Source organism: Sturnira hondurensis, unplaced genomic scaffold (genome assembly GCF_014824575.4).
Source record: "Sturnira hondurensis isolate 20B ecotype Veracruz unplaced genomic scaffold, ASM1482457v3 Scaffold0019835, whole genome shotgun sequence".
Classification (NCBI taxonomy): Eukaryota; Metazoa; Chordata; class Mammalia; order Chiroptera; family Phyllostomidae; genus Sturnira; species Sturnira hondurensis.
Window position 1 is genome coordinate 97,789 of NW_028092466.1, and position 26,603 is coordinate 124,391.

At 50.3% G+C, this 26,603-nt stretch overlaps 2 protein-coding genes across 4 annotated transcripts in view; one reads left to right on the forward strand and one right to left on the reverse strand.

Annotated features, from left to right (window-relative positions):
* Positions 1–21: 21 nt before the first annotated feature.
* Positions 22–20,163, forward strand: ELAC2 (elaC ribonuclease Z 2). Its single transcript, XM_037028335.1, has 24 exons — positions 22–312; positions 873–923; positions 1,063–1,133; positions 1,875–1,939; positions 3,420–3,477; positions 4,346–4,414; positions 5,643–5,750; positions 6,693–6,751; positions 9,253–9,311; positions 9,403–9,475; positions 10,112–10,224; positions 10,716–10,811; positions 11,769–11,907; positions 11,989–12,074; positions 13,719–13,837; positions 14,939–15,035; positions 16,603–16,741; positions 17,079–17,117; positions 17,260–17,369; positions 18,018–18,117; positions 18,193–18,313; positions 18,487–18,565; positions 18,919–19,063; positions 19,662–20,163. The coding sequence occupies exons 1-24, from the start codon at positions 83–85 to the stop codon at positions 19,884–19,886; spliced, it is 2,451 nt and encodes an 816-aa protein (XP_036884230.1). The 5' UTR covers positions 22–82; the 3' UTR covers positions 19,887–20,163.
* A 697-nt stretch (positions 20,164–20,860) lies between these two features.
* ARHGAP44 (Rho GTPase activating protein 44) overlaps positions 20,861–26,603 on the reverse strand; it is a 173,552-nt gene continuing 167,809 nt past the window's right edge. For 2 of the 3 annotated variants that reach the window (XM_037028337.1, XM_037028336.1), the window contains one exon: positions 20,861–22,333. In XM_037028337.1, coding sequence (XP_036884232.1) covers positions 22,194–22,333 — 140 coding nt within the window. In that variant the 3' untranslated portion in view covers positions 20,861–22,193. Of the gene's footprint in view, positions 22,334–24,766; positions 24,816–26,603 lie in introns of all 3 variants that reach the window. The other variant, XM_037028339.1, reaches the window with a different exon arrangement.

The following is a 26,603-nucleotide window of genomic DNA, read 5'->3' on the forward strand; positions in this document are numbered from 1 at the left end:
TGCTGAGGTCGGAGGGGCGGGGCGTAAGGCGTGCAGACCTGGGTGACCGGTTGCATTTTTCAGCTTGGGTGAGAACTGGCGCATGTGGGCTCTCCGCTTGCTGCTGTTGCGGTCCGCGGCCGGGCGCACCATGTCTCAGGGGCCCGCCCGCCGCCAGCGTCCGCCTAAGGACCCGCTGAGGCACCTGCGCACGCGGGAGAAGCGCGGCCCGTCCTGGGAGCCCGGGGGCCCGAACACTGTGTACCTGCAGGTTGTGGCGGCTGGCGGCCGGGACGTGGGCGCGGCGCTCTACGTCTTCTCCGAGTACAACCGGTCAGTGAGTCGCGCCTGGAGTCAGTCCGCTTACCGAGCTCCGCCCAGGCCTCCGTGTGCGCGCTAGTGACACGTGGGATTTCACTGTTGCCTTCGAACTTTGTCTTTGGGTGGGTGGGGGATCCTAGATCCCTTACACATCCCTCTCGTTTCCCGGAGTCCCTGAAGAACTTCAGACTTGTGTGTAAGCGTCCTCTTTCCTACGCGTGGGCCCCGAGTTCCCCCTTGGCACTGACTGTACTGCAACCCGGTCCCGTGCACACCAAGACCGGACCTCAGAATTGATGTGTGAGGTCGACAGGCTTGGTTATGGGGAAAAGACCTGTCTGGACCCCATTCCCAGCCTGCACAGCTCCCAAGCCCCACCTTGTCTCTGCTGAAACCTCTCAAAACCCAATATCCTAACAGCAGAAATGCGGCCAGGTAGCACAACATGGATTTTTAGTTTAGTTCCCCACCCCCCCCCCCGGAGTGTACAATAAAGCATCTGAACAGTGGCGGAGATTTTCTATTTTCTACAAAATAGTCTCTTCTAAGTAACTTCCATGTTTGTCCTGTAGGTATCTCTTCAACTGTGGTGAAGGTGTCCAGCGACTCATGCAAGAGCACAAGTGAGTCAACTGCTTTCTTTTGGGGCGAGATAATTATGGGTTTTGAAAGCTGAGGTGAGAAGCAGGAGTGTTTTTATAGCAGAAGAAAGGGTCCCTGGTCAATCCACTTTGTTGTGCTCAAATGTTTTCTCTTTCTCAGACTGAAGGTGTCTCGTTTGGACAACATATTCCTGACCCGAATGCACTGGAGTAATGTTGGGGGATTGTGTGGTGAGTATACTCTTTCCAGGGTCAAAGACAGACAAGATGTCTGTGGGATTTTAACCTGCCTGACCCTTTTTGTTTGTTTGTTTATCTTCTGAGACCAGGGCTGATGGAATTCTCTTTATGCTATGCCAGTTCGCTACAGCATAGAGATCATCAAAAGCAGTGACTCAGAATACAAGAGTTTAATGTGGATACTGCCCTCAAATGGTCCCATCCACTCATTTATTGAGTTGCTGGACTGGAGATGTGTGACAATAAACTGGAACGAATCGGGATGGTGATTACAGGAACTGTACTTACCATCAAGAATGTCAACAGCTCCACCCATTCATTATAATCCCATTATTAATGCCCGCCTGCTGTGAAGGTCAAGATTGTGCTGTCTCCAAATTCTGTAAGCTTTGTAATGTGGATAGGAAGGAGTGGAGTGTTGTACTAGTTGCGTTCTCAGAGCTGAGAGACTAGAGTGAGGCAAGAAGATGGCTAGGGTGCAAAAATGTAAAACCATTCTTCATCCGAATAGCTTCGTACCTGAGGTGACTGACTGCCTCACCCTACTATCAGCCCTGCTTGTTTTAAAGGCATCTGAGGGATATCTGGTGTCCCTCATACCTCTGACTAGTGTCACTTCTGCTGTACACATGTTCCTGATCATTCGAAGCTGGAATGAGCAGAAAAATAGCTAGTTTACAAGGAGTTCTCCTGGCAGTGGCTATGGTGAGAGATTTGATTTGTCTTTTTTAGGAATGATTCTTACATTAAAGGAAACCGGGCTTCCCAAGTGTGTACTTTCTGGACCTCCACAACTGGTGAGTGTCTCCTGACTCACCTTTCAAAACTAACCACTCATTTTAAAAGTTAGGATAAGAATTTTCGTGTTTCCATCAGTCTTCTGCTCTCCAAAGATAACGGATAGTGAAGTAAACCCTTTACCTTTCAAGATAAAGAGGCCTGAGTCTAAAACGTACTAAATGTATGACCTTGAACAAGTTACCTCTTGGAGCCTCAGTTTCTTCCTCCGTAAAATGGCTGTCAAGTTTCATAGAGTTGTTAAAGATTAAATGAGATAGCACAGATAGAGCACTAAATCTCTTAGATGTTTGGCACCAAGTAGGCACACAGTAAATGTTAGCTTTTATTCTTAGCTACTTATTAAATTTCAGACATTTCATACCTTAAAACTGTTGAGAAGTGTGCATGTGGTTGCAACTGTTGAATAAACAGTTCATTTCCCAGTTCTTTTTTTTTTTTTTTTTTTTTTTAGATTTTATTTATTTATCTTTGGAGGGGAAGGAGAGGGAGAGAAACATCAATGCATGGTTGCCTTTCATGCATCCCCTGCTGGGAGTTGGCCTGCAGGGAACCAGCCTGCAACCCAGGCACGTGCCCTGACTGGGAATCGAACCTCGACCCCTCTGGTTCGCAGGCTTGCGCTCAGTCCACTGAGCTACACCAGCCAGGGCTCATTTCCCAGTTCTTAAGATAAAGGCAGCCAATCACCAAGTACCATTAATTGTCTCCAAAGTCATGTCTCAAATCCATCCATTTGTCTCCATCTCATTTGTCTTCATTATCTCTGTGAACTGCCCCTGTCTATTGGGAGAGCTTCCTATATCTAGTCTTGCCTCTCTAATCCACCCACCACATGGTAGCCAGAGAGACTCCTTTCAGGCTTAACAGCTTAACAGTTACTTCCATCCTAAAAGCCTCCATCGGTTCCCCATTCACTACATTGCAAATCCCTTGTCTGGCCCCCGAGTCCTGCAAGCCTTGGCCCTTGCCCACACTTGCATCCATATCCCAGGCACCAAGCTGGAGTGGCACAGGCCAAATCATAGCTGCACTGCACCCCACTGAAGCTCCTTCCCATCTCAGGGTTTTCATCCATAATCAAGTTCCTTCGGCCTCCTTTCATCTCTGCCTCAGTCTTTCCAAACTTTCAGGGCTCAGCTGAAGGTCATTGGCTCAGGAGCTCTCCTGGACTCTCCAGACAAGATATATCCCAGCCCTCAGCGTTTTTCCTGTCTCTTAAAGAGCACTTAGCACAGCTGCCAGTACGTTTTGTGTTGTCATTTGTTTCATTTTTGTCTCCTCTGAATCGAAGTTTCCTGAGGGCAAGGGCCCCATCTCCTCACTGCTAACTCTTTGGCATCTAACATGGAGTGAAGAGGAAGTTCAAAATAGTTATTGAAAGTCATGTTGATACCTCTATGTTCTTGAATACATTGTTGCCTTCTGCATTTATGCAGCCATAACGCTTCACTTCTTTCTCTTCTTTCTTTTTTGTAGGAAAAATTCCTAGAAGCGATCAAAATATTTTCTGGTCCATTGAAAGGAATAGAGCTGGGTATGTCCCCGACTCTGCCTCATTGTCTCTCATTTCTTTCTCATATGTGCCCCGGTCTGTCAAATTAGAATCCATAAAGATTGATCTAAATTAAAGCTTAAAACCAATCCTTCAGCAACATAGATGCATTTTAAAAACATAGCCTATTACATTTTCTAGGCCCCCACCTTGTACCTGCTACATAGAGGCTGGAGATGGTTCTCAGAGTCCAATTACCTTGGATTCCTAGCTGTAGGGAGGAAGGGTGTGAGCAGAGGGACCTACAGGTTTTGTCTCCATCCTTTTACACTGACCCTCGGCTTAGGCTCTACTGCATGTGGCCTTGTCACAGGAAAAGGCTGACCCAAGATGAGGCAGGCCCTGTCCTGGAGGCTGTGTGCCCTTCCAGCTTGTCCATGCCCTGCTTCTGCAGAAATACCAATGTCTTGTTTCAGAAGTCATACTGGCCCTTACAGTTGAGATGATAGATTCTCTGGCTTCATGATGTTTATGTGTTAACATGTGTCTCTTAAATTCAAGTATTGCTTTCTTTCCTTTTGTTAATGCATAGTCACCAGTGATCATAATATGTCTTTTCATTTGGCCATAGTAAATATATTTTTTATCTTTTTATTTAATCTTTACTGTATGTTTTCCATTACTATTTAGACCCCTTATACTCTCCTCCCCCAGGTAAATATTATAGCTGAATAAATATATATGTTGCTTCTTTCCTCCAAGTGTTAATTACTCAAACATTCTGCTTTTAGTGCAGATTCTCACAAAAACTCCAAGGCAATTCAGTTGCTTGTGGTTGCTGATCTATAAAGCTCACCTTCATGCATGTCTGTACTAATGCCATTGCTTTCCTGTTACCTCTTTCATGTAGCGGTGCGGCCCCACTCTGCCCCAGAATACAAGGATGAGACCATGACAGTTCTCCAGATCCCCATATACAGTGAGTGCAAGAGTGGTGTGTCCCAGGAGGGGCGGGGCTTGGAGGCCCTGGGTACAGGGAATGTGGCTGAAAAGAGAAACTACCTGAATGCTGACTTGGCATGTACCCAGTTTTATTTTCCGAGCATCATTAGGAAATTGAACCAAGCTATGGTTCCTGCCCTTAAGGAGCTGATGATCTTAATGACAGACATATTTAACTCACATATAATGACAGTGCATAATACTTTGAGATATTATGTACTCAGGCACTGGCAGAAAATAATCAGTACATTGCTCGTAGATTTGCATATTAATTGCTTGGGGTTTATTTGCCACACATGTGAATACCTCCTTTGAGGATTCTGGAGAGGTATATATCATAAATGTTTTTAAATACATAGCAACCTCATAGAATGTTGTCAGAAGATCAGAAGGTTACAGGAGCCATTTCAGGCCCCAGGGCCAGATGATGTGGCTGAGAGAGAGAGAGGCTGAGAGACTGTTTGCACGTCAAGCCCTGCCGTGTTGGCATTGTCCTTGTGTCAGCCTTTCTGGACTGCAGGAAAATTCGGAGTCATTTCCCTGACACTGCTAACTAGTGTGATGCTTGCCAAGCACTGAAGGCATACAAGTCCAGCAAAGGCCTGAGTGCCCTGGGACCTGACCCTGGCTCACTCCTGCTCAGATGTCTTGCCTTTTCTGACCTCCCTCCCCACCCACTCTCCGCTCTTCCCATGTTTCTCCCTCCCCAGCACAGAGCAGTTCACTTTCACATGTATTTGTGTGACCAGCATGAACTTACTCCGCCGGCCGGCATGGCGGTCCTGGTGCACAGTCGGCACTGAGGGACTGAGCGTGCCAAAGGCGCTGTGCACGGCTTCCTTGAGCTGCTTTTTTTTTTCTTGACCTTGAGATTTAACTGACTGCAAAATTATGCCCCTTCTCAGGTAGATGGGTAACTTTTGGGTCTAGGTCTGTTTATTGAGAATGATGATAATGAATAAACTAGCTTACTACTTGCATGCTTTTTAGTTAACAAACCGTGTTGAGTTCCTAGTATAGCCAAGGCTCTGAGCTGAGCAGAAACAAAGACGAGTATGCTGTACCCGTGAGCCAGAGACCAGGTAGGGGGGTGGCTAGTCCCTGCTGTAAGAGTAGGCATGCTGTTCCCACATGTGAACATCTAGGCCCTGCCTGGGAGCTCACCTGGCATGGTGAGTAATTTGATTGTTTCCCAATCTCACCAGGTGAGCAGAAGTGTGGAAATCACCAGCCGTCACAGAGTTCAGAAAGGCTCAGTCCAGTGCAATCTGCAGACTCTGCATCACCTGAGAATGAGCAGCGCTTTCCGGATGGTAATGCTAATTGGACCAAACAGTACACTGTCCAGAGAATTCTGTTTTCTTAGTCCATTATCAGTTCATGCTCTAAATGAGAACCCACATCATCAAGACAGATTTGTTACTTTTTCTTTAGGACTTGGCCTGTGGCAGGCTGACAAGGGCTATAAACATGGCAGTGCGGGGCTTTAAGGCCCATCAGCAGCCCCCGGTGTGCCCCAAACTTTGTATTCAATTTACCTAGAGGCAAATTGATTCATACAGAGGCTTTGTGTTTTTTATTAATTGGACATTGATGCAAATTAACTTTTCATGACTGCAGAAGCCATAACTAATAACTACTCAGCTATGAAACACTCAGATCAATGGGTGGATCTGCACCTCTTGTGTCAGAGAGGCAACCTACTGGGAAACTGAGTTAAAATGCCAGGAGGAGACGTATCAGCGGAATTGGACTGCCTAAGGATTCTCTTGTCCAGTGCTGGGCGAGGCTTGATGAGTTCCCTGTGCGCCCTGAGGTTGTGGCTGCCAGGTGGCCGGGACGAGGCTGACCCTATTGGCACCCTTTTCACAGATGGCTAGGGTGGAGACTGACACCCAGGCTCTGTGGGCCTTTTAGGTTTTGTTATTTCACATATGCTTATTGACACTTGTTTATAAAGTACCTTGCAATTTGTTTTTGCTCACTTCTCCTAGGTAAAATGTGTCATTTTTATACCTTTCCATTCTAAGTTTTTCTGGTCATAGTTTTGCATTTTTCCCTTGCTCAAATTTTAACATGAGTAGGAAAACCAGAAGATCTGATTAAAAAAGAATATCATTGCTTCCTTCAACCTTTGTATAAGAAGGATTACATGTTCTATTTTGTAGAGAGTCAGATTAGCTATCAGCTGATCATCAATCTCTGAAGCCTGTAAACCTTCACATGTGTTATAATCAGATTGGTTTTCTTCTCAGATGTGAGCCAGAGAAGGGGTGGCAGGGATCCTTCCTTGGTCGTGGCTTTTGTCTGCAAGGTAAGCATCTTTCCCGTGGGCTTTGCGTGTGTGTGGTGAGCTAGTGCTTGCTTCCTGTAATTCCCAGGTGGCACCTCCTTAGCCACCTGGGCCAAGAGAAAACACAGATGCCCCTGTATTTCCCAACATGCCACCCATGCCATTATATTCTTTCAAATTCTCTTCCATTGTTTTGTTGGTCTAGCTAGATGTTCTTTTAGATTTGGCTGTTTCTGAAGTTCAAGACCATTTTTTTAGAGTAAGTTTTATTTTTTTTTCAAATGAATCAGGCCTTTATTCCCCTCTCTTTTAGTTTGTATTATTTAACTGCTGACATGGGGACTGATTTAATATTGGCTAGTGTCCCCAAAGGCCTTGATCTGCAAATCCTAAGGTGGTCAGAGTCTGTCAGAATGTTATTATAAAAAGGTGTTTTTCAGGTCTGACTAATGGCCTGTTTTTAATATGACTTTGCATTAAAATTTCACTATCTTCTGCAACAGACAGTGTTGTCTAATCTGTGGTAAGACATTGTTTTGTGTGTGTGTGTTGGGGGGGCTTTGATTTATTTTTTAAAACAAGCAACATTCATTTTAAAATATTTGTAATTTTCATTTGAATTCTAACAACAAGTGGAAACAATTATGAAAGGTCATTAGTGATATTACTTATTAGTTGAAAGATCATTGTCAGTATCACCTATCAATTTATTTGAATAATAACTATAATTTTTATAAAAGTTAAATATTGCTGATAGGCTTAGTTGTATATTTTTTAGTTTTTAGGAAGCAGAATAATGTTTTTGAAAGTAGTTTACATGGTGAACTGCCTTGTGGAGTGGATTGCGTAGAGCAGGATGGGGTGTGTTCTGATGATAGGCTGCGCCTGGGCAGCTGCAGGCCCGGAGAGCCACAGGCTGCTGCTTGGGCCCTTCTCCAGCCTGACTGTTCATGGCTGCTTCCAGGAGCCCCTCTCACTGGCTCAGCGTCTGGCCCTCTTTCCCTCTTCTAATCATTTGCTGTTTCTCTGCTAAGGGTTTGGAAGGCAGGAAAGCTGAGCTCAAGTGATGGGAGGTTGGCAAGAACAGGGCCTGTATGGAGAGGGCCTGACCCGCACCGGTGTGCTGCTCGGGCTTTGTGGGCCTGCGTTCTGGCTCTCCTCTGTCTTCCACATGCTCTGCTCTCCTTGGGTGGGATCAGCTTTCTTTGTGGGCTGAACTCTGCTTATAGTAAGGGCATGGGTTTTGCCTGCCTAAGGTCTGCAAGTTCCTGTTAAAATTAGAAGCACTCAGTTTCCATCTTCGGATGTATTGGGAGCTGGGTGGAGAGTAGTCAGAGCAGTGCTCGTTACTGTCACTGTCTAAAGGCATCATCTCAGCTCTGTCATTTTTTTGTTACATGCACACACTGAAAGCTGTGATCCCTCCCCTAGAGTTAATGTTTTTAAAGACAAAATATTCTAGAATCCTAATAAGGCTTTATGGTCCAAATTGGAGACTTTGCCCTATAAGTAATTTCTTAACTTCAGGAAGTTAAAAGAAAATTCAAATAGTTTATATAATGATTTAAAGAGGAAAATGAAAATCAAATATAATTGAACATCCAAAGACTTACTAACACTTTATGCCATTTCTGTCTTTTTTTTTCCCCTCTTACTATGTTGGAAATGTAGATCACAAAAATACCTGGACAAATTTTTCTTTTCTTTTTTTTTTTCTTTTTAGAGAGACGAAGGGAGGGAGAAAGAGAGGGAGAAAAACATTAATGCGTGGTTGCCTCTCACATGGCCCTCTCTAGGGACTTGGCCTGCAACCCAGGCATGTGCCCTGACTGGGAATCGAACCTGTGACCCTGTGGTTCACAGCCCGTGCTCAATCCACCGATCTACAAATTTTTAAGTATAGAGTGATGATGAGGTATTGTGATAGGGTTATTGTTTTCTAATATGATAACAGTATATTAGAAATATAACGGTGTTTCTCCAGTATTAAAAAAACAGCATTATATTGCCAAATATGTGAAAAACATAGGAGAGAACTTCCCACACTGTGCCCTCTCACCCCCGGGTGGACTGCCGTGCTGCACAGTGGCTACACAGTGCCGTGCTGCCGTGCTGCACGGGCCCCCGCTTGCCCATGCCCTCAAGATACCCCTGCAGCTCTTTACAGATGCAGGCAGGATGGCAACATGGGACAAGGACACTTGAAGGATCCTCTTTATTTGCTATGGAAATAGCAAATGGGTTACATTTTATTAAATTTATAAGGAGTTAATATTGGGAAATAAAGCACTGTGTTTTTAAATCATTCCGCTTTTATCACTAAAGCATTTCAAAATAAATAACTTCTTCAGAATAGAATATACTTTATCAAAAAGCAATAACCTAACCTGCAGTCTAATAAAGTATTAGAAAATAACAATGATTAAAAAGTAAAACCAGAAAGATGCACTTATAAGAAAATTGATTAAAACCAAGCTTCTTCATTAGTCACTGAAATTACATTAGGGTCCTTTTCATTCCAGCTTCACATGAAGAAAGGAAACTTCTTGGTGCTCAAAGCCAAGGATCTGGGCCTCCCCGTGTGAGTGGTGGGGACTGTGGCTGCCGGCGGGGGACAGGCCCCCTCTTGCTCGTAAAGCAAATCTCACAGAGTGCTCGCCTCTTCTTTTTAGGGGGACAGCTGCTATCGCTCCCATCATTGCTGCGGTCAAGGACGGGAAAAGCGTCACTTTTGAGGGAAGGGAGGTGAGGTGCCCTGTTCATTGGCTTGATGTTTTTTTGCAGCATCTACAGGGAACATTGCACAGAGCTGCTGTCTGGCTCAGGCCCTGCAGAGATGACTTTTGAGGGAAGTGGAACAGCTTGGATAGATTGTATCAGCTGGCTAAGCAATAAAATGAGGTCTGTTATCTAGACTTGTGCATATCAGCGCTGGCTGTGTGGGGTGTTACTGTCGTCTGTTTAGGATCTGGGGGGTCCTCCTCCTAGTAGGATGGACACTTTCCCTTGTCCTTGAGCTCAGGGAAGACCCCCATGAAGATGGACTTTGGGTGCACGGCCCAGAAGATTGCCACCATATTCTCAACCAGGATGTTTTCTCTAGCATGTAGGAATTTTAGGAGCAGTGGCCATGGACCTGAGAGAACCATGTATGCCATGCCTGGCTTTCTAGTCACCGGCAGTTCAAAATGCCTGCTGCTAGTCAGGTGCCTGCCTGAGCAGGAGCAGAGGGAGCAGGAAGGGTATAACAGGTAGTCCTTACAGGGACTCTGTCCTGCTCAGTGGGGCTTATGCAGCATCACAGAGGATTGGAACGCCTCTGGGCTTGTCTGCTGGGCTTGACTGCTCTGGGAGAGCCTCATGGCCCCAATGATTTTGCAGATTTTGCCTGAAGAGATCTGTACTCCTCCGGATCCCAGCCTTGCTTTTGTTGTGGTTGAGTGTCCAGACAAGGGATTCATTCAACCCATCTATGAGAATGCTGCTTTCCAGAGGTAATATGACAGGTCCTGGGGGGACAAGTATGAGCCAGCCACTGCTCACAGAGCCCAGCAGCATCAACAGGGTGTTCTCTGACCTGTGGTTGCTCCTGGCATGGAGCTGGTTGTCTGGGAAAACTCACTGTCTGCCTTTCAAGGGTTGGTCCCATGGCAGGATTTGTGCAATGATTGGCAGTGGCGGGCTTTGTGGGTTACCTAGCCTTGACATGAAGTTAGAAAAGGTGGAAAAGCAGAGACTTCTGAGGACTAGGAAATTATGGGCCAGTTACAGTTCTGAGTCTAGGGCAGGCCCCAAGCTTGCTGCACAGAGGAACCCTGGGTCAGTGCTGGGGCTTCAGAGTGCTCAGGCACCTCTGGGGGCAGCTGGGACCAGCCTGGCCGGGGTGCGCCGAGGGGTGCCCCTCCCTGGCTGCCCAGTCTCATTTGTGCACATTTTGAGTTTGTATCATTTCATAAAGCAAAGCCCCATCCTTCCTCCCACCTAGGTTCCAAGGAAAGGCCGATGCCCCTGTGGCCCTGGTAGTTCACATGGCCCCGGAGTGTGTGCTTGCGGACAGCAGGTATCAGCAGTGGATGCAGAGGTAGGAGCCACATTTCCACCCCTCACTCTTTGAAGTGCCTCCTGCCCTTACTTCTGCCCCCACCTAAGCTCCTGCTATTCCAGAATCCTGAGAGCAGCTGTTAGTATCCCTCATGTGAAGAAGTGTCACCACTAGGGGGCACAATGTGTACACTTGTCCCTCCTGCGCGGGGGCTCAGGTTAGCATCAGCTTCCACCATCTACACTCAGCATCTGAACTTGGTGCTGCCTTTTTGTTGACAGTTCCATGCACAGAGCCTAAAGAAGAGACTAGCGAGTTTAAAATAATGACTCCAGTTTATTAAACACCCATGTCCCCCAGTGTGTTAAATATTTTATATTTTGTTTTCTTTAATCTTCTCAACAACCCTGTGAGTCAGATGGTCTAGCCAAATTTATTCCCTAGAAGGAGAGGCCACATTTTCCTGTTGGCTTCATTGGCTGGCCAGCACCACCTGGAAGGAATTATTTGCATTGAACTCATAGCACATGGAGACGTTGGGTGCCCTTCCGGCCTACCTGTCCTGTATCTTCCCAGCATCTTCCCTCATCTCTTCCCTCATGAGCCCAGCTGTCTGTCACTGCCCAGCTCTCTTCATCCTCTGCTCCTTCAGGGTTGAGTCTTAACATGCATTGTCTCTTTTCCTCTTATTAGGCTTTTTATTCCATCCTGAACTCCACTTTGTTTCCGGTCTCTAGTGGTAGGCTCCAAACATTATAACTTTTATTATTTTTTTCTGGTATTTTATTTTTTCTGGTTTAAATTTGGGGAGAAACTAGACTTTGAGACGAGAGAAGTAGGGTTAGGTGTGGCCACTTAGGAGCAGTCTTTCTGGCCAAGCCACTCATTCCTTTTGCACACTTCCACTTGCACCACCCACCCTGGTCTCCAGTGCCACCCCTGCAGTGGGAACGCCCCCTTAAGGATGCCATGAGTACACAGTCTGTTTCTTTGTAGGTTTGGGCCTGACACCCAGCACCTGATCCTGAATGAGAATTGCATGTCTGTTCACAACCTGCGTAGCCACAAGATTCAGACACAGCTCAACCTCATCCACCCCGACATCTTCCCCCCACTCGCCGGTCTCCACTGTAAGGTAGTGTCACAGCATAGTCCCTGTCTGCCTGGTCTCTACCCTTTTCTGTCTCTCCAGGGAGCATCTTTTTCTCTCCTGCAGGAAGAGGGCGCCACCGTCACTGTGCCCACAGTCCGCGGGGAATGCCTCCTCAAGTACCAGCTGCGTCCCCGGAGAGAGTGGCAGAGGTCTGTGCAGTGTGGGGCTTGCGGCGTGATCTAGGTCAGAGGTTGGCAAGCCTTTCTTGTGAAGGGCCAGGTTGTAAATATGGCTTTAGGCTTTGCAAATGATGTGGTGTCTGTCAGAACTAGTCAACTGCCACTGTCCCATGAGAGACAGCAAGAGACACATGTAAATAAATACATGTGTGTGGTTGTGTGCCAACACAGACTCGTTTGCTGAGACAAGGTGGCTCTGATTAGGTTGACGTAGAAGGTGGGGTCCAAAATGACCCTTTTGTACACTTGTTTCCTCTGAGAGTAACAGGGTTACCTGCTCATTGTTTTACAATGTGAAAATCAGAAGTGTCTGGTGAAGGAAATCAATCCTCCCTAACCCCTTCTTCTGTACAGGAGAGAGAGAGTGATTGTTAAATCGTTTTTTTGAACTTTGAGTAAACGGGGTATATTTTAAAACGTGCATGTGGGTGTGCTACATATACATGTATGTCGCTGTATTGGTGTGTAGTCTTCCCTGCATCGTTGTGTGGTCTCCAACATGAGGTTTCATTGGCAGTCCTGATAGGGACGTTGATTAAGGTGAGGCATTTCCAAGTTTTTGCTGTTTTAATGAAACATGAAATGTTTTATGTAGAAATCTTTGCTAGAACTCAGTTCCCTTAGGGCGCCTCTTAGACACGAAGTTACTGAGTCAGTGCGACCCTTTGGAGGGTGGTGGGTAAATGTAACAAGCCATCCAGAGAGGCTCTGCTGGGCTGCTTTCCACCCAATGACCTTAGAGGAGCTCACTGCCATGCATCATCACTTGTTAAGATCTGAGTCTTGCGTAGCTTGAAGTTTCCAGCTGCCTCTGCAGGGTCTGCTTTAGAACAGACCAGGCTCCTCCAGGTCATGGTCCCTTTGTCAGCATCTGCAGACAGTTCATAAAGCCATGATTAACAAATGTAGCCACTCCCCCAGCTCACCTTGTGCCTATGAAAAATAGAATTCCCAAACCTGCTGACTTAGAATCTTGAGAGCTAGGCTGGGGACTCCCTTCATAAGTTTCCAGGTGATTTTAGTGCTCAGTCAGGCTGAAAGGCCACTGGTCCAAGCCTTGCTGCATAGTGTGTCCAGGACCAGCAACATAGCATTATCTGGAGGCTTGCTAGAAATACAGAGTCTCAGCCTGCACCCCAGAGCCACTGAGTCAGGCCCTGCAGCTGGATGACATCCCCGGGAGGTAAGTTGTGTGCGCCTCAGCTCGAGAGGCCCTGCTTTCAGGCTGTGCTCTTCAGAGAGGTGGTTTTCCTCTCTCCTCCTCCCTTCTTCCAGCCCCCTGGGGAATGCCAGAAGCCAGGGACATCTAGAGGCCAAGGATGCTGTACGGGATCCCACCCTGTGCCAGATGCCAGTAGTGCCAAGGTTGTCAGGCTCTGAGCCTGGAGATGTTCTGAGGAGCTAGAGCTGGGCAGAGCTCACTCGGATGCCCCACAGCCGACAGAGGTGCCACAGGGCAGAAGAAAACTGCCCAAACTCTCAGTCGCTTAGTCTTGAATCCTGATATGAAACAACTTTCTGCAGATTTTCTCCACACACGGATTCTGGATCTCCAAACTGGTGTCTGTGGCCACACATCCCTTTTGGTCATCTGAAATATGTTTCTCTTTGTAGGGATGCCCTTATTACTTGCAATTCTGATGAATTCATAGCTGAGGCCATGGAGCTCCCCAATTTCCAAGAGAGCGTGCAGGAATATAGGAAGACGGCTCAAGATGGCCTGGTCCCAGCAGGTGAGGAAAGGACCACAGGCCTCTGTGCTCCTGCAGGTGTCTTCGCAGCACCGAGTAGTGTCAGCGTGGCTCACTCGGACAGGCTGTGTTCATTCATGCAGCCCACTGCTCCCCTGCTTTCTCTTCAGTGCCCACCCCCTCCCAGACCAGTGACATTGGAATGCTTGGTGATGACACACAGGCATTCTCGACAAGGCACCTGCTGAGGGCAGCAGTTCTGGAAACTCTAGTGAGATGCTAGAAAAAACTTTGAACTGGGACTTGGCCAGATCGAGATCTAGTCCTGGCTTGGCCATAAGGACCTACAGAAGGTTCCGGCCACGTCCCCCGTCTTGTTGGACTTTCACTACCCCATGAGGAAAAGTAGATAGGGGCACTACATGACCCCTGCTCCAGTGGTTGTCCAGTGCCATCTTCAAGAGGTGACAGAGATAGAGAAGGCTGGAATGGAAGGCAGGTTTGGGGTGCTCATCAGGTCCGCCCCAGGCAAGTGGAAACCTCACTTCCTCTAGTCACAGCCACCCAGGGCTTGGGGAATACTGCCCCCCTCCCCCTGGCCTCACTGGCCTGGGGGTTTGTGACTGGATTTCTGGTTCCTGTGTTCAAGACTCCCTGAGATAGTGTTTGCCAATGCGCGCACGGTGCTGGTCTGTGGGAGGGGCTGTGGAAGGGGCACGGGGCAGAACTGGCTCCCAGGGTTTCCACCCTGGCTCTGCCTTCCTCTCTGGAGAGTTGACCCGTTAGCCCGTCTAGTGCCCCGCCCCACCACAAGCAGGGTGCTGCAGGGCTGCGGGAGCACATGCAGGAGGCGCAAGTGGTGCTGAGAGCTGCTGTGAGAGCACCAGCCCCCTGAGGTAAATGCTGATTCTAAGCACAGAGAAGTCCCCTTTGTAATTTAAAAACCTAGAGCAGTTCTTTTGAATTCATTTGCTGCACCTCCCAGACAGATAGCCCTTTTCCCACAAGCAGCCTGTGGCCCCTCTCGCAGTGGCCCTTACACACAGGTGTCCTCCTGAGTCTCTGGACTTACTCATGTCCGGGCTGGCTGCTGGCTCACACTCGACCCAGAGGAATGAACTCTTTGTGTGTATTTTTCCATAGAGGAAAAAAGCCAGTATCCAGAGATCATCTTCCTGGGAACAGGGTCTGCCATCCCGATGAAGATTCGAAATGTCAGCTCTACACTTGTGAAGATAAGGTACTACTGCTTTCCTGGGAGGTGTCTGTCCATTGAGGAGTGCTCTGGTTTTCTAAACAAAAGCCCCTCTGCATGCATCAGGTGATTTTGAAAATGTAACACTGCAACACCCTGTAAGGTTGTCGTCTTGGCTGGAATGTTCCCAAAGAAGCGTAACAGGCCTTCATGCATTTTGTAGCCTCAATGCCTGACTTAGACTTCTGGAAATCACTGACATTTGTCACCCATATACTTTTTGATAAAAATATCCCATTCTACCATATACCATGCACCTTGCTAAGAAATTACCTCACTTAATTTTCACATTAATCCTATGAAGTAGTGACTACCCATTTTATTGGTGACTAAACTGAAACTCACAGAGGTTACTTGTACGTGACAGATGCAAATGTGAATTGGTGTCTTAATCCCTGCATTGCACTGTCCCCTAGCTCCATGCCGCTCAAGTGTGAAACGGCCTCTGGGCTGCACAAGGGTTTGTATTCAGCCCTTTGGTTGGATGGCTTTTAGTTAGTTGATTCTGTTGGGTTTGCCCCATGTCGGTTCTCTGCAGAGAGATTAATTGAGGGCATTCTGAAATGTTCATGGTGTACCTATGAAAAAGTGAGACTCAAGGACCAGGTTTTAAAATTTTGCTTTCACATCCTAGGTGTCAGTGGTGGATAATACAGAGCAAGTAGAAGATGCACCCTGGTATCAGATATACATAGATCGGGGATTATTTGTCATATAAGCCAAGGCAGTGCAGTAAAGCTGCTGGGTGTGGCCAGCCTTTTGGGGGCTGAGAGTGGCTTCTGGAGCCCGAGTTGGTTCACCATAAAGGTGCTGTCATTGGCTTGCATTCCCCACTGCACTTTATTCCACAAAGGGGTGCGAGGCTTCTCTCTGAGCATGGGCACAGCCATCCCAGTCTCCTGGCTCTCCCCAGGAAGGAGGAACGCTTGCAGGAGGCCTGGCCCTCCTACCCAGGTCACAGTTCCTAAGACTGTTCCTCCAAGTAGCCAGCAGAGCTTGTGGAATGAAGTTCCCTGCGTCCTGCCTGAGGCCAGGTAGAGCAAAGCTCCAGCAGGTGGCTGGGAGTGACATGACTTACCCCCAGGGGAACATCTGTGGCCTATCCTCCACCAGCCACCTTTGAGGACATGGGCTAAGAAAACCAGAACTGCTTAGAAAGGGGTGAAGCAGCCCAGGGAAGCCAGATTTCATACGTGCCCAGTGCCCGCCCATGGTGTTATCCACAGTGGGTGCCATCACGTCTGATCTGAATCTTCAGGGATTCATTGTTAGGATCAGTAAATGTCTTACCCTCTCATTCCACATAAGCATCTTCTTGAGGCCTAGCGTTTGTGTAGCTCTGTATATTTTCCGTGTCCTTTAAAGGGTCCCGTGGGTAGTTTTCCTCTCTGAGAATGGATGTTACAGCGGCCTTCATGTTGGAGAAAGTGCTCAGGAAGCAGCATGCGAGGCTTGGGGAGCAGGCGTCCCACAGCCGGTCTTCTCGAAATCAGCCCCCTGAGCTGTCAGAGGCCCTTCGTCTCAGCGCCACACATCTCACTTCTCTCCATAGTTCCGACAGGTCCCTGCTGCTGGACTGTGGTGAAGGCACATTTGGGCAGCTGTGTCGTCACTACGGAGATGACGTGGACAGGGTCCTGGGCAGCCTTGCTGCCGTGTTCGTGTCCCACCTGCATGCGGATCACCACACGGTGAGTGTGAGGCAGGGCCGCCCCTGAGGGTGGCTGCTGTTTGCCTTCACCCAAATTGTCTTCAGCCTTCTCACACAGCCTGCTCAGAGGAAATGCAGCCTGAGGTGAGAGGCTTGTCTCCTCAGGGCAGCTGGGCCCCCAGCAACTGCCCTCTTTTTTCTGACCATGTCGCGGTGAGATTTCAGGTCATGGGTCAGCGTGTACCAGTTCCGGCTCCAGCGGTGTTTGAGGATGGTGGCCAATGGAGAGCTGGGAACCGGCTGCAACGTGACCCGATGACCCCAGTACAGGGCTGGGTTTGGAAATGTCTAACCTGGGTCTCCCTTTTCCTTCCCAGGGCTTGTTAAATGTCCTGCTGCAGAGAGAACGAGCTTTGGTGAGTGTGGCACTTGATTTTATTGCCGTTTGAGTTTGCTTGGATCATATTGGAGCCATAAATAGCTGGACTTCCTGCCACTCCACAGTGGTTTGATTGAAAAGTGTCTGCCATTGATTCAATACTTGTTTCATTGTTGCAGGTGTCATTGGGCAAACCCTTTCACCCTTTGCTGGTGGTCGCCCCAACCCAGCTCAGGCCCTGGCTCCAGCAGTACCACAACCAGTGCCAGCAGGTTCTGCATCACGTCAGGTGAACTGCCAGGCAGCCTGCACCCCCAGGCTGTCGTCTTCTTCCTCCTCCAGATGGTGGGGGCAAGTTCCAGGTTCCAAGTTCCAGGGGCAGTCATGGTATGCCCAGCACCTTCCCTTGACCTGGCCGCAGACGGCAGAAGCAGGGGACAAATGTGTTGACTCAAGTGTAAAAACTGTTAAGATGATTCCCACTTAAGTGTCTGTTTTCTTGGCTGCATTTCCTTGCAGCTCTCATTTCAGGTTATGATCTAGGCTTTAGACTTTTGCCAACACTACTTCATAAAACAGTTTCAGAGCCAAGCGCCTGCGTGGTGATGAGCACAAAGATTGTCCACGCCAGGTGGATGAGTGGCAAGAGCCAGCCCTGTCCTCACCTCAGGGGGAAGGAGCCCATCTGCCTGGAGGCCAGCCAGCCTGCCTGGGAATGGCCTGCAATGGCCTTTACTGGGGACAGCTCACCCATTAAGTTTTTTCAGTGGCTGGTGGTTTGGTTTGGTTCTTTTTCATGGATGACATTTCCCATCTTAGTGACTGTCATTTAAATTGTTTTTTTTTACAATGACTTTGGGCCTTTCCAGCCAGAAACTTAAACTTTGACTAAGTTAAAATTTTAAAAATATTTGTTTAAATGTTTTATTTCTCACAGTATGATTCCTGCCAAATGCCTTCAGAAAGGAGCTGAGGTCTCCAACTCCACAGTTGAAAGGTTGATTAGTTCACTGCTGAGCACCTGTGATTTGGAAAAGGTATGGGGCAGCTGCAGGTGGCAGGGAGGCAGGGAGGCGGGGAGCGCAGCTGCAATTGCTCCCCTGCTCCCCCAGTTTCAGACCTGCCTGGTCCGACACTGCAAGCATGCTTTTGGTTGTGCGCTGGTCCACACGTCTGGCTGGAAACTGGTCTATTCAGGGGACACCATGCCCTGTGAGGCTCTGGTCCAGATGGGTGAGTAGAGGCAGCCGACTCTGATCCTGCCTGGCAGCCTCTGGTTGTCATTCCTAACATGCAGACATAGCATAGGGTGGGGAGCAAGTGCTGGCTGGGAGCCAGCTGAGTGGACCAGGGCCAAGTGCTTTGGCAGCAGATGATACTGTTTGACACCTGTGCTTACTCCCTAGGAAAAGACGCCACCCTCCTGATACACGAGGCCACGCTGGAAGATGGTCTGGAACAGGAAGCCGTGGAAAAGACACATAGGTAGGAGAGATTGCTGAGCCCTCATCACCCACTCCCTATCCCTCCCCCATGGCAATGAGCACCCCATGTCAGTGCTGCTGAGAACGGCTGTCTTCCAGTGACTCAAGGCAGGCCTGCTTCCCACCAGAGGGCTGTGTGGGCTTCTCACCAGGGCAGCAGCTTGTTGCTGGGCCATTCTGCCTTTTTTTCTGCAGAGTTCTCTAGGCATGGTTCTCAGAGCAGCATAGCTTTAGAAAGAATTAGAAACACACTGGAATCAACTGGGGCCACTGAGGGAATTAGCAGGGGAAGGTGGGGCTGGGGACAAGGCCTTTCAGCAGCACTTCGGCCTGACTGCTTTCCTCGCCTGGCAGCACTACCTCCCAGGCAATCGGCGTGGGGATGCAGATGAATGCGGAGTTCATCATGCTGAACCACTTCAGCCAGCGCTATGCCAAGATCCCCCTCTTCAGCCCTGACTTCAACGAGAAAGTTGGAATTGCCTTTGACCACATGAAGGTGTGTATAGGGTGGGCTGCATGGGGTGGGGCCAAGGCAGAGGGACAGCGCTGCACCCGTACAGGAGGGATGGTTGGGCTCAGGGCCAGCCCAGTGGGAGGATGCCTGTCACCCTGCTGCGACCAGCCCCGGGTTTGCAGGCCAGCCCGACCTTCCTCAGGCCCTTCTGGACAGACATCAGCGTTGACCACTGGAAATTACCGAGAGCCTCTTGGAAGCTGTGTTCCCACCATCCCATTAGATGAGCCTGACCACAGTCTGGACATGGGATGTCCTCCCCTCTCCTCTCACGAGTGGGAAAGCCAGGCCTGGCACCAGCTGGGCCTCTTTATGAAGAGCTTGATGCTCAGAGTGGGGAAGCCTTGTTTCTGAGGCCTCTTCAGCTTTGCTGCCCTGGCCTGGCAATGGGGAACTCTGCCTTCTGTAGTTCCCTTCCTCTCTCTGTGGTTTCCTTTTCTTTCCCAGTTGAGGTCTGGACTCCAGGGTTGGTGGGAAAGAGATCTGGTGCCTACGGTATGAGCACATGTTTCCCCACTCCCAATCCTGCCCCCCCGCCCAGCCCCTCTGAGCTGTCCTCTGCCTCCATCTTGCCTTCTAGGTTTGCTTTGGAGACTTCCCCACGGTGCCCAAGTTGATTGCCCCACTGAAAGCTCTGTTTGCCGGTGACATTGAGGAGATGGAGGAGCGCAGGGAGAAGAGGGAGCTGCGGCTCGTGAGGGCGGCCCTCCTGTCCAGCGAGCAGGTGGACAGCGAGCCCCAGCAGAAACCGGCACATGCAGAGGAGCCTCAGAGCCCACAGCGCAAGAAGGTCAGGGCAAAGTGAAGGCGAGGAGTGACCCTGTACTCGGAAGGCTCACATCCTCCACCTCATGCATGGGTACTGTGTGTGCGTCCTTTGCCTGGTGGAAGCCAGAGGGTGCCGTTCCACGGGGCGCACAAGGGAGTAGGCAGTGTGAAGCTGGGCAGGGACTGGTGGACTGGAATGCTGGACACCTCTCAGTAATGGGGCTTGGCAGAGCCATGGACAGGAGGCTGCCAAAGGGAGGAAAGCAAGGGTGACTGGAATCCAGTGCCGTTGACGGTCAGGTCACATGGAAAAATGGCACATGCAGGCCTGTTCTGGCCATATTATGCCCTCTGCACACCAGAGACAAGCCATTTCCCAGGGAACATCGGGTTATGGCTATGAAGTCCAAGTATCCAAGACTTGAGGAGACACATTTCCAAAGACAGGGAATGCAATAAAGACTCTGAAACTCGAGTGCTTTGTTTCACCCTGGTGCCACCTCTGAACTAGAGGCTCCCTCTGCAGCATGCCCCTGCTGTCGGTCCCCGGTATGTTCTGGAGGCCAGCTCCCGTGGCATGCCCCCCGGGAGTGGCTCTCAGCCTGGTGTTCTGATGAGTCAGGCTGTGTTGGCTGACAGCAGACTGGTTCCCACACCTGCCCCCGTTGGGACACGCAGCCAACCGGTGGGCTGTTCTGTGGCCAGGCGAGAACGGGACTTGCTCACTGCCCTTCTGACTATGAAGAGGTAGCGTGATGGCGGGCTGCCTTGCCCTCCTTAGGAGATTTAACAACGTGAGGTTAGTGCCTGAGAATTAAAAGAAATGTTAAGGGTGAACCCAGTATTTACTTATATATTCTCCCTACAAAGGAAAACAGAGACGCGGTAGCGACCTGGGTGATGAGAGCTGCAGAGAGAGGGCCCGGCCTGCCCCTCGGGCTCCTCCTGATGTAGCAGCTGGTGCGGCGGCCCAGTCCCCACGTGTCTCTTAAACAACCACAGCCATGCTTGGGGAGAGTAAGTCTATTTTAATAAGATGACTTTTGACAACTATTTGTACATGTTTTTAAAGATACTTTCAACCCCTGGGCTTCATTACAAACTGGATGTTGAGCTGCCCTTGCCAGGAAGTGCGTGAAGCTGCTAGCGTCCAAGTTGGCCAGTCCCACAGTCAGAGAAAAGCGGTTTTACACAGTTGGGAAAAATAACTAAGCGTGTAAATTTCTCATTTTACACCTGTACATTGGTTTAGATTGAATGGCTCAAATTAAACAAATATAGAGAAATTTCATATATACAAATATATCGTTATGGGTATTTCATATCTATGTTAAAAGGATAAAATTGTAAAGTTGGACTTGGCATGCATGGCCCACATGTTTCTCACTGCCTCCATCCCCAAGTGTGACAGGCTCCCCAGCGCTGTCCTGCCCCCCTCCAGGAGCAGGGGTGCAGGTGTGGCTTCACAAGGAGGGAGGAGAGCCTGGCACTGGGGTGAAGCTCGGGCACCGCAGCGCTGTGGGCTGAGCCGGTGTCTCCAAGGGCTGGCGCCGCCCCCTGCCGCCGGTTTTAGGTAACAGTTATTGCTGTTCACCTGTGACCTCCAGAGAAGTGGCAGCTCCTGGACCCCACACACCTTGTGGGGCTGTTACATTATCTGATGTTTGAGGCAGGGTGTGGGGAGCTACATTTAGGCCCTCTAGACATCCTTAAAATCACTTTTTAAATTCAAAAGTGTAAAACGATAAGGTAAAAACAGGAGCTTTCAGTCACAGGGTGTGGAAAATGAAACTTAGGAATTGAAACATTTTGTTTTAAGCCGTTTACTTCAGACCCCACGGTGAAGGGCAGCCCCCACCCTGGGCAGCAGGCAGGGCAGGACCCCAGGACTCCGAGGGTCCTGGGTGTAGTGTCCCCGAGCAAAGAGCCCCTGCCAACCCATCTCCCTGCTGCAGCCACAAAGCCATTTGCCATTAGAGCCAGCCGTGGCCCCAGGCCTAACCTGGGGACAGCTCCACCCCCCTCACAGCCCCACCCTGCAAAGACAATTCTCACCGGCAGGCCCTTGGGTTGGGAGGGCTGTTGCTGGGCACAGAGGCCGAAAATGGATCAAATAGGCACAAAGTCAAAAGGCAAAGATCAAACAAAAGGCTAAAGTCACCATCCGAAGGGAACAAACAAAATTGGCACCACCAACATTTGCCACACAGGCTGGAGATGGCAGTTTTCTGCAAAACTCCAGCCTTGTGTTGGCAGTGACAGCAAAGAGCCAATGGAGAACCCTTGGCAGGCCCAGGGGTGCTCTGGCTGTGTGCTGGTCTGGGCCCAGGTGTGTACACGTGTGTCAAAGGGCGGTGCTCTCAGACTCCTCCTCTGAGTCCCTCTTCTCAGTCACCGAGGATCGCCGTGCGTGCTCCAGGGGACTCAGGCGGAGCGTCGACCCAAGCTCGACGTGGATGGAGGGGACATCAAAGTGAACAAGATCTGGAAGTCAGCAGAGAGAGAGGTTGAAAAGGGGCTTTTGGCTAAGAATAGGGCAGCTGGCTACAAGTTGTGAGTTGCGTGAGGAAGCGGATTGGCTAGTGCAAGGCCAGCTTACTTGGGGGCTGGCTGAAGCATTTGACTGGGAGGTCAGGGCACGGTTGGGCCACTCTGCTCCTATGGACAAGCAAGCCTGTAGGACCAGCATCCAGATTCCTCTAGGGCGGCTCACAGAGGACTGTCAGGACAGCTCCCTGCTGGCCACCGTACACTCCCTGCCTCTGGGCCCGGTCCCAATGACAGCTTTCTGGGGATTTCAGGGCTGCAGTTAGTTTCCTGAGGCCTGCAGTGGCAGTGGAAAAACACCCCGTTTTTCCAATAAATGAGAGTCCTCGCTCTGAGGCCATGAACAGTATACTTCGGATGCTGATGGGGCCAGGCGGAGGGGTGCCCTCAGAAGCCTGGCAGTTGTTGCAGCAACCTCCTCCCCAAATGTAGGAAACCTCCCCTCAGCCCTCAGGAAGTGGCTCACTTCCAATACAGCCTTGTTTGGGCATTACTGGTCATTCTTCCTTGGAGGTGATCAGGAAGAATGTACCTGTGGTAATAGGGCTCAGTGTCTGTGGGGTCAGAGGCACCTGTGAGGTTGAAGGTGGCAAAGCTGACCTGGAGATCAGGAAGCTTGGCCCAGGTAAGGCCATGTGCTAGGCCCTGGAGTTGCTCTGTATCCTCTTCACAGGTGCCCCTGGCCTTGGGACTGCGCTGCACGGGGCGGGATGCAGTAGGAGGCTCCCTGGAAGGTTATGGAAGCTGGAGCTGTGGACCCTGGGCCCTTTTTCCTGTCATGTCACCCCCTTCCTTGGCTCAATGTGTGCCTCCACTTGGCCTGGCTGTGCCCTGGGCCCAGGGGAGCACACGGGTTGTGGGAGGAGCACACCCAGGAGGGAGAGGGCACTGGGCCAGAACCAAGAGGTGGGCATCTTGTTGCCTTTTTATTGGCTTTTTTAAGTAAAACATTTAGCCCAAAGAATGTCATACCAAGTAGACAGACAGACATCTGGACACAGTCCTAAAAGACATTATACAGACATGGAAGCTTTAGAACAAAAGTCCTTCTCTTCCACCCCACACCCAACAGTCATTAGAACATCATCCCTGCCTGTGTTCATCCTGCCACCAGAGGGAGCAGAGACGGGCGGGGGGGGGGGAGGGTCTCAGCTCCGCTAGTGAGGGCCACTTGCTCCTCCTCCCACTCCAGAGGGTACCTGTGTCCTGCCCTCACTGCTGGGGCCCAAGCAGCCTGGTCCAGGGCGCACCCTGCTTTCCATGCCTTCTTTCTCTGTTGGGGAAGGCACAGGCCCTGAGGCTTGGAGTCCAAGTCCCACCTGTCGCCAGGGAGAGTATAGCCTTGGACAGGTGTCTTCTTTCCCTGTGCCCCACAGCCAGGCGGGGACAACAAAGGGTGGTGACAGGTCTGTGTAACAGAAACAGAGCAGGCAAAGCATACCCAGCCCAGAACAGGCACTGGAAATGAGCGGTTCAGCTATTCTCCTGGCTGTTCCCTCAGAGACCCCTAGGATGAGGGTGGGGAGGGCACAGGGAGAGGCCCTGATGACAATGCTGGGGGTGTGGAGGGCAGGGTAACTTGTTTCTTGTTTCTGAGGAAGCGTCAGAAGTCAGGAGACCCATCTGTGGGTGCTGGGTGCCCTCCTGCCGTGCCTGTCACTGGTCTCCGCAGCTCTCATGGGGGCACCCACCCAAGGGCCCTCCTCTGGCTCACCCTGGTCACCCCTTTTTTTAAGCATCTGCTCTTTATAGGAGGAGACCAGGCAGAAACTGGTATAAATGTTCCAAAATATTGTACTGAGGTAGAAAAAATGAGCTCAGAGTACACTGTGATACTATGGAGTCTTCAGGAGGTGCCAGCTGTCTCAGCCTCGGGGACAGCGAGCGGGGCTGTGGGTATGACAGTGGAGACCACTAGTGTGCACTCCCATGAGACAGGCTGCACTTGCGTGGGGGGGCTGGCAGTGGGTAGGGCTTTCCTCAGACATGTCCTACACTAAGGTGCACATGAGGCATTGTCCCTGGACAAGGGACACAGAAGTCTTTGGCAGGCATGCCAATGATAACAAAAGTTCATCATGTGATAAACAGGCCTGTGACCCTTCAATTTCCAACCATGAGGAGAGGAAGGAATGGTGGACTAGGTGACTGGCTTTCTCCCCCGTCTCCAACGGCCAAGAAAGTATGACCAAAGACATGGCCAGAGATCCCAGAAAGCCCAGTGAGCTTGCAGACTGGCAGCTCCTGCTGAGGCTGGGGAAGCGACAGGGGCGGAGCCACTGTGCGGGTCTGAGCCACATGCAGGAGGCGGGGCAGAGAGTGGTGGCCACTGGCTCCGGTGGGAGCACGGGGCAGGTTGGGGCCGCTTACCCTGAACATCCCCTCACACGTATCCAACACTGCGGCACACGTCACACAGCTGCAAGGACACAATGACAGGATTCGGAAAAAGCAATAAACATGACGAAACAAGAGCACAACAAAAACTATGTCAAGTTTCAGTCAGGGAACCACACCAAATCATTGCAGCTTTGGCTCTGGCCCCGAGACCCATGCACCCCAGGACAGAACCAGGTTCTGCTGCCACAGAACGTGCAAACAGAACAGGCATGTGGGGTGAGGGGTGTGATTCAGGCTATAGGTTAGCAGCTCAGATGTGGGGGCCACGGAAAGGGGTGGTTCTATCCCTCCCATGCTGGCGGACACACCACCTGTCCCTCAGTGCTTCCTCCTGACCACTCTTCGCCCCCAAGTTTCTCCTCACTCTATCTCACGGTTGCCTCAGAGTGATAGCTGTTGCTCCTTCTGTTGCTTCCAGCATCAGCAGTACTCTGTGTCCCTTCCTTGGGGTGGCTGCAGAGGTGGTCAGGCTAAGGTGTTGTGAGGAGTGCCCCCTCTAGACAACCTGGGGTGACCACGAACTGCCGGGGTGTGGCTGTGAGCCCCGAGGGCAGTGGGCCTGTGATCCCACCCAGCGGGGCTCACTGAGGACACACGTCATCACTGAGAACCACCAGGGGGAAGTGGTGCACGCTGTTGCTGTTCAAGCGAGAATTTCCTTAACTTCTTACAAGCTTTGGTAGATGACAGTGGCTGGACCTTCAACATTAATCACATCCAGAAACAAGCCAAATCACCAGATGGCTGCTCCTCACACTAAATCTTGCCCATCATAAACACTCACATTGGACTAGACTTTTCACAGGCAGCAAGGAGCCGAACCTCCCAGGCTAACCCAGCTGTCTACTCAGGAGTCAGCCCTGGAGATGGCCATGGGGGCTGAGGGGGCAGAAGCACAACCTCCAGAGCACCCAGTGCCCCCAGGGCATCGTTGCTCTCAGTGCATATCTGCAGTGTGTGCATCTGTGTGGTGTGGATGCACGGATGTGCGTTTGTGGCAAGTGTGGTGTGTGTGTCGGGGTGAGGAGTGCTCCGTCCCGTTGCCTCACCTTCTGCTAATGGGGATACGACCAGCAGATGTGCTCAGGCCTCGCTGCCTGGTGAACGGGGTGGGGGTGGAGGGTGGAAGCTGGCTCTATTCCAAGCCACTGCCCGACACCCGGCCTGCCTGCCTGCAAGAGGATAATGCTGTGCCGGCCCCAGCGGCCATGGCAAATGTGCTGAGTTTCTAACCTTCTGTGGTCTGTGTCTGGGGAGGTGTTCCAAAAGTGTCATCTTCTTCCCACCTACAATGGCTTATGCTACATGTATGCTATGGTTTCAGGCTTACACACTCCTGGGGGGAAATAGCTCCATTTTTCATTTAAATTCAAAGCAAAACTAAACTTCGCCATGTGGGCTTGTCCAATTAGCTCCTCCGAGAACCAGGAGGACACCCATCTTTTTTGAAACTGACCCCTGCCTAAATATGTATTACTAGAAAGACATTTTTCTAATTAGGCTTATTAATACCAAAAAAAATATCTTTGGTTCTAAGCATCTGTTCTCCAGCTGGGGGTGTGTGCCTGTCGAGAAGCTTGGGAAAGCCTCCAGGCCCTCTGTCCACAATCAGTACCCAGCCTCCAGCCTTCTCCAAAGGCCCCACCCCAAAGAAATCAGAGCACTCAACCCCCAGCTCAGAACAGAAGCAGAGCCCTGGGTCACCAGCATTCACTTGGAGAAATCCCCTAAGAAGCCCCTCTGCAGGATGCCTGGGGTCCACCTGGAAGGGCTGTCCACTGGCTGATGGGGTGTCTAAGGAGCCCTC

Excerpts from the sequence above, each read along its gene's own strand:
- ELAC2 (XM_037028335.1), top strand. The coding sequence starts at position 83 with ATGTGGGCTCTCCGCTTGCTGCTGTTGCGGTCCGCGGCCGGGCGCACC. Across the intron at positions 313-872 it reads GTCTTCTCCGAGTACAACCG|GTATCTCTTCAACTGTGGTG; the intron begins GTCAGTGAGTCG and ends TTTGTCCTGTAG. Across the intron at positions 3,478-4,345 it reads ATTGAAAGGAATAGAGCTGG|CGGTGCGGCCCCACTCTGCC; the intron begins GTATGTCCCCGA and ends TCTTTCATGTAG.